Raw genomic sequence first — 7,493 nt, forward strand, 5'->3', positions numbered from 1 at the left:
AACTAATCCAATCTGACACGGTTATAACTACCAGAACCCCATGCTATGGAATTCTGGGAACTGTAGTGGCAGCAGAGCTCTGGCGGTGTGAAACCAGATAATTTCTGTATTGAGGATGCAGCCTTTCCTATTTGGCCTTCTCTGTCAGAGACTGCTCTAGTGCTACCACAAATGACAGTGCCCAGAATTCCATAGCATGGAGCCATGGCGGTTAAAGCAGTGTCATACTTGATTATGTCAGCAGTGTGCACTTGAAGTAAGGCTGAAATAATCCAATTTGAAACCACTTTAACTGTGATGGCTCCATGCTATGGAATTCTGGGAACTGTAGTCCTTCTAGGAAGAACTTCATGTCTCCACCAGGTCGAAGCAGATGTCCAGAGCCAAGACCTCAAAAGCACCCCCCCCCCCCGAAAATGCCAAATCTAAAAGAAGAAAGGCTGCATCCTCTCTACAGAAATAATCCAGTTTGACACTGTTAGAGCTCTGGTGCCACAACAAACTACAAAACTATGGAATTCTGGGATTTGTAATTCTGTGAGACATTTAGCCTTCTGTCAGAGAGAGCTCTGGTGCCACACAACAAACTACAATTCCCAGAATTCCATAGCATAGAGCCATGGCAGTTAAAGTAGTGTCAAGGCAGATTATTAAACCACCACAAACTACAATCCCCAGAATACTGCAGTACGGAGCAGTGGCAGTTAAAGCGGTGTCAAACCGGAATATTAAACCACAACAAACTGTAATTACTATTACTGTATTTACTTATATACTGCTTTCCTCCTGGTACAGTATAGGGACTCAAGGCGGCTGAAACAATGCCCAGTACAAACCAATGAACCGGATTATTAACCACAGACTATAACGCCTAGAATTCCCCAGCATGGAACCATGGCAGTTAAAGCGGTGTCAACCCGGTTTATTTCTGCAGTGTGTTTTAGACCTAGATACAAACCAGACTACAGTCCATAACACACTCCAGAAATAACACACTCCAGAAATGCTAGGGAATTATGGGAACTGTAGTTTTGTGAGGCATTGAGCCTTCTCTGTCAGAAAGAGCTCTGGGTGCCACAATATACTACAATTCCCAGGATTCCCCAGCACTGAGCCAGGGCAATTAAAGCAGTCTCAAACGGGGATTATTTCTGCATTTTAGACCTGTGAAGCCACCGCAGAAGCCCAGAATTCCATAGCATGGACTCTTTTAACTGCCCTGGCTCAGTGCTATGGAATCCTGGGAACTGTAGTTTAGAACGGCACCAGAGCTCTCTCTATCTCTGACAGAGAAAGCTGAAACGTCTCACAAAACCAGTTCCCAGAATTCCCTAGCAGTAAAAGCGGTCTCAAACCGGGATTGTCCCTGCAGTGTGACCTAGGACGCCCAACACAAACCCAACGGACAGGGCTGTGAAGGGTTACAGCAAGGCCTTTAGAATCCCACGGGATGGAAGCTGGGCGGCCAAAGCGGTGTCAACACGGGATGATTCCTGCAGTGCGGATGAGGCACCCATCGGGTCCGGGGATGGAATGGAGGACAACTGAACCCTCCTCTCCTAACACGGCCCCAAACGAAGGAGGAGGAAAAGAAGGTCGGAGAAGGAGAAGAAAGGGAACCCTCCTCCTTTTCAACCACGAAGGACGTTTTTTACCTCCTGGAAAAATGGCTGCCGCTGGAGCTGAGCCCTTTTGGGCCTCCAGCTCCAGCTCCCCTTCCCTTTTCCCCAGAAGGAACGAGGGAAGGAGAGGCCAGCGAAGGCCGAAGAGCCAGAACTGGGCCCTCCTTCTCCTCCATTCACCACCATCATCATCATCACCATCATCATCATTACCTTTGAATTTCAGCTCGTGCTGCGGCTCCAGGTTCAGGACCTGCTCGGCTTTCGCCATGTTGCTGATCCTCCTCCTCCTCCTTCTCTTCCAACAAAGATGCCTTTTATATTGCAATTATATATGTGTCTATATATAGGTGGAAGGCAAACAGTCCAGCAGCCAGGCTTCCCTTCGGGGAAAAGCAGCCTGCTTGAAGTGTCTCTGCTGAAGGAGGAGGAGGAGGAGGCTAAACACAAACCCTGAGAAGGAAGGAAGGAAGGGACTGAGGCAGAGATGGAGGAGGAGGAGGAGGAAGGTGCGGCTGTAGGGACGAAAGAGGAGGAGGAGGAGGAGAACCAGGGAGGCTGCAGCAAGGAAGGCAGCAGGGAGGGGAGCTGCAGGGCGGCTGACGTCGCAGGAAGGGCGGCCACCCGCCTCCACCTCCGCCTCCCTCAGCGCTAGGCCTCAGGCCTCCTCCTCCTTGAGCGCCTATGGGCTCCGGCAGAAGCAGGCAGGGAAGGGGCCGCGAATAATAAAGCACAAGGGTCACCCAGAGAGTAAAACCTGCGCTATTCGTTACACTCGTCCCTCCATATTTGCGGGTTTGACTAACAATGCCCCTCTAGGAATCTCTAGGTCCTCCGGCGCAACTCTATGGTCAGCTTTGACTAAAAGTCACACTGAGGGACCTAGAGATTCCTAGAGAGAACACTCTACTAGGCCTTTGTGGCTCCTCTGCCCACGGTCAGTGTCTCTTGGACATTGGCCACAGAGTTGCACTGGAGGACCCACAGATTCCTAGAGAGGTGTCCTCTCAGGTAAAAACTTGGTGTTTGTGTTATCTGCTGTTTTTCCATATTCACGGGGGTCTTGTGCCCCTAACCCTAGCGAAGATGGAGGGACGAGTGTATGTCAACATGTAAATATAGATTTAAAGAGGATGTTTAAATATCGCATTAATGATGGAGAAGAAATTGGTACAGCGGGCCCTTGCTTTACGAGGGAGATCCGTTTTGGACCCCCCACCCCCCAGCGTAAAGCAAGATGCATGTATGCTCAAGCCCCATTATATTCAATGGGGCTCACGCTCACCCCATGGCCATGCACGCACCCCACGGCCGCGCACGCCTTTCACAAGCCCCATTGGATATAATGGGGCTCATGCTCGCTGTGCAGCCATGTGCGCGTGCCGCACATGCTCTCCTTTCCCAAGCAGCTTCAGCGTAAGCAGAAAACCACCAATAACAAGCCCACGTGTGGCATGGGCTCATTGTATATATAGATATGATAAAGTAAGTACACTTGTCCCTCCATGTTCACTAGGGTTAGGGGCACAGGACCCGCGTGAAAATGGAAAAATCCAGAAATAACAAAAACACCAATTTTTTTACCCAAGAGGACACCTGTCTCTAGGCCCTCCAGGGCAGGGCAACCTGTGGCTAACGGACAGACCCTGACCATAAAACTGCACGGGAGAGCACAAATACCTAGTAGAGGAGTCCTCTAGGAAATTCTAGCTCCCCAGGGCAACTCGGTGGTAAAGTCCGACAGACCCGACCGATAGAATTGCACTGGAGGAGCTACAAAACCTAGTAGAGGAGTCCCTAGGAATATCTAGCTCCTCCAGGGCAACCTGTGGTCAAGGCCGACAGACCCGGACCATAGAACTGCACTGGAGGAGCTACAAATACCTAGTAGAGGAGTCTCTCTAGAATATCTAGCTCCTCCAGGGCAACTCTGTGGTCAAGGTCCGACGGACCCTGACCATAGAATGCACTGAGGAGCTACAAATACCTAGTAGAGGAGTCTCTCTAGGAATATCTAGCCCTCCAGGGCAACTCTGTGGTCAAGGTCCGACAGACCCTGACCATAGAACGGCACTGGAGGAGCACAAAACCTAGTAGAGGGTCTCTCTGGAATCTTAGCTCCTCCAGGGCACTCTGTGGTCAAGGTCCGACAGACCCTGACCATAGAACTGCACTGGAGGAGCTACAAATACCAGTAGAGGAGTCTCTCTAGGAATATCTAGCTCTCCAGGGCAACTCTGTGGTCAAGGTCCGACAGACCGGACCATAGAACTGCACTGGAGGAGCTACAAATACCTAGTAGAGGAGTCTCTCTAGGAATATCTAGCTCCTCCAGGGCAACTCTGTGTGTCAAGGTCCGACAGACCCTGACCATAGAATCACTGGAGGAGCTACAAATACCTAGTAGAGGAGTCTCTCTAGGATATCTAGCTCCCCAGGGCAACTCTGTGGTCAAGGTCCGACAGACCCGCCATAGAACTGCACTGGAGGACTACAAATACCTAGTAGAGGAGTCTCTCTAGGATATCTAGCTCCTCCAGGCAACTCTGTGGTCAAGGTCCGACAGACCCTGACCATAGACTGCACTGGAGGAGCTACAACACCTAGAGAGGAGTCTCTCTAGGAATATCTAGCTCCTCCAGGGCAACGTCTGTGGTCAAGGGGTGTTTTTTCTCGACAGACCCTGACCATAGACTTGCCTGGAGGAGCTACAAATGTACTAGTAGAGGAGTCTCTCTAGGAATATCTAGCTCTATGGTCAGCAACTAAAAGTTGCACTGAAAGACCTAGAGATTTCAAGAGAAAACATATTAATCAAATCCTTGAATAATCCAAAGCCACAAATATCAAAGCTGCAAATATAGAGGGATGAGTGTATAAGGAATGGATGAAATGCTCAAATAAATGTTGTGCAATGTTATAAAGAATTTGTGGACAATGGGTAAGTATAGGACTGGTAAATTGTTAATAAATTTTGGTTTTCATTGACACACATAGCCTGAAAAGAAGCTTATATGTATCAAGGAATCTTTTAAGGGGGGAAGTATGTAGAAAATAACCTCTGGGCCTCCAGATGTTTTGGACTTCGATTCCCAGAAGCCCCAGTCAGTATGTGCATTGTTCAGGAATTCTGGGAGTTGGAGTCTCAAAAAAAAATCTAGAGGACCAAAGGTTGACAACTGCTGAGGAGATAAATGGGGTTTGAACCCCGCTTGCTGCTATGAGGGGGCATTTCCCCCGCCTAAATACCATATATACTCAATTATAACTCGACCTCATGTATAAGTCGAGGGGAGATTTTGGGGCCAAATTTATGGATTTTGATATGACCTATGGATAAGTCAAGGGTAAAACTTAGGGGTGTAGGATCTAAAGCAGGGGTAGGCAACCTGCGGCCCAGAGAGGCCTTGGGACCAGCCCCAGCCCGGTCCTGCCGCCGATTGCCACCGGGGCCTTTGGCTTCTCGTGCACAGGGGCAATTGTCTATAGAAGCCTCAGAAACATGCATTTATATTAACATTTTTTTAAAAAATCAGCAAATTTTTTCACATGTCCTCCACTTTTTTTAAAAAAGTGTCCACCATTTGAACATTTTGTCCTACTTTTGTCCCGGTTTATTTATTTATTTAAATTTTTAAAAATTATTTAATTATTTGTTTTTTGGCTTCGGCCCCCCCAGTTGTCTGAGGGACAGCAACCCGGCCCCCGGCTCAAAAAGGTTGCCTACCCCTGATCTAAAGGATGAAGCAAAGGATGATGTCAAAGAACTTTGAAATTTAAAGCAGATGTAAATCTTTGTGCTTACTGGATGGATGGATGAGAGAGTAGAGGGGGGGATCAGTGCTTCCAGGACAGATTATATCCTTGCTTTTCACCAGGAGATGGTTCCTGCTTTTAAATAAGAGTTAAAATACAGTAGTTACATTGACCCATGGATAAGTTGACTCAGTTTTTTGGGGGTAATTTTTTTATTTAAATTTCTAGACTTATACATGAGTATATACTGTAAATGAAAGGTAGAATTTAGGAGCATGTAACAAAGGATGTAAAAAAACGAAGCAAAGGAAAACAATGCCAAAGAACTTACAAAATTCCAGCAGGCATAACTGTTTGTGCTCATACTAAAGGCTGGATCTTGCATAAATTACAGTTGTAAACCGCTTTGAGACTGCTTAGGTGGTGTAAAGCGGTATTTTATTTAGTTATGTCCGTCTTTCTCCCAAGCTGGGACCCAAGGGGGCTTAAAATACATAACTACATAAATACATTTAACAACATTAAAACAACAGTTTAAAAACAATTAAAATAATACAATTAAAACAGTAAAAAAATTAAAATTACAACATACAAAATGTAAAACAGACAAGATTAAAAAATAAACTAAACCAACCCACCCTCCAACCCGCAATAAAACCAGGCCTGCATGATTTTAAAAAGCTTTCTGGAAGAAAAATGTATTCGCTTGCTGACAAAAGGCCAGCAGTGAGGGAGCCAATGTAGTCTCCCTTGGAAGGGAGTTCCACAGGGTGGGAGCTACCACTGAGAAGGCTCCCTCTCGTGTCCTGGGAGCCTGGGATGGTGGTGGGACCAAGAGAAAGCCTTCTCCTGAGGATCTTAGGGCTCTAAATGGTTCATATGGGGAGATAGAGGCCTGTTACAGACAGGCCAAAATAAAGCTGCTTCGAGTCACTTTGGAGGTATTTCAATGATGCATGCGTCCTAAGAGTCCAAAAGCCGCACCAAAGCCACGCTCCAGTCCTAAGGACTGGAGTGCAGCTTTGGTGCAGCTTCCAGACTCTTAGGACTCATGTATCATTGAAATACCATACCTCCAAAGTGACTCGAAGCAGCTTTATTTTGGCCTGTCTGTAACAGGCCAATGTCTCTCAAATAGTCTGGACCTAAGCCATGTAGGGCATGACCAGCACTTTGAATTGTGCTCAGAAACGAACCTGTAGCCAGTGAAGCTGTTTCTATACAGGAATTATACATTCCCTATAACTGGCTCTGGTCAGTGTTCTAGCCACAACATTTTGGACCAGCTGAAGTTTCTGAACAGTTTCCAAAGGCAGCCCCATGTACAGTGCATTGCAATAGTCCAAATGGGATGTAACCAAAGCATGTGTCACTGTAGCCAGATCTGACATCTCAAGGAAGGGGCACAGCTGGCACACTAGTTTTAATTGGGCAAATGCACTCCTCACCACTGCTGAAACCTGGGCATCCAGGCTCAGAGTTGAATTTGTGAGCCTGAGATTTCAGGGGGAGTGTAACTCCATCCAGCTCAGCACAACCTCAGTTCCCTGATCTGCCTTACGACTGACCAGGAGCACTTGTGTCTTATCTGGATTAAGCTCCAATTTGTTTACCCTCATCCATTCCATTACTGACAGAATACACTGGTTCAGCACAGAAACGGCTACCTTGGAATCAGATGGATAGGAGAGATAGAGTTGGGTGTCGTCCGCATACTGATGACGCTGCACCCCAAAATTCCAGATGACCTCTCCCAGCGGTTTCATGTAGATATTGAACAACATGGGGGGGCAAAACAGAACCCTGTGGGACCCCATAGACCAATGCCCAAGGAGTTGAACAGGCATCCCCCAACATAGTTGCTATTGCTATTAGATGGATGAGAGAGCAGAGCAAAGTCAGTTCTTCCAGGACAGATTACACTCTAGCCTTTAGTACAGTACTTACATTGATCCATGGATAAGTCGACTCAGCTTTTTTGGGTCAATTTTTTGACCTAACTGTCTAGCCTTATACATGAGTATATGCAGTAATGCCATTTGCCAGTGGCATCATGAGGGGGGGGGGTGCAGACCCCCCCTAAAAGGGCTGTGTGACACCACTGTTCCTCAAACA

At 47.2% G+C, this 7,493-nt stretch overlaps 1 protein-coding gene across 1 annotated transcript in view; it reads right to left on the bottom strand.

Annotated features, from left to right (window-relative positions):
* The window catches only part of VAPB (VAMP associated protein B and C), a 62,831-nt gene extending 60,426 nt beyond the window's left edge, over positions 1 to 2,405 (bottom strand). Inside the window, exon 1 of the mRNA XM_042462942.1 lies at positions 1,836 to 2,405. Within this exon, the coding sequence (XP_042318876.1) occupies positions 1,836 to 1,893 (58 nt within the window). The 5' untranslated portion in view covers positions 1,894 to 2,405. The remainder of the gene's footprint in view (positions 1 to 1,835) is intronic.
* Between the last annotated feature and the right edge of the window lie 5,088 nt (positions 2,406 to 7,493).

Source organism: Sceloporus undulatus, chromosome 4 (assembly GCF_019175285.1).
Source record: "Sceloporus undulatus isolate JIND9_A2432 ecotype Alabama chromosome 4, SceUnd_v1.1, whole genome shotgun sequence".
NCBI lineage: Eukaryota > Metazoa > Chordata > Lepidosauria > Squamata > Phrynosomatidae > Sceloporus > Sceloporus undulatus.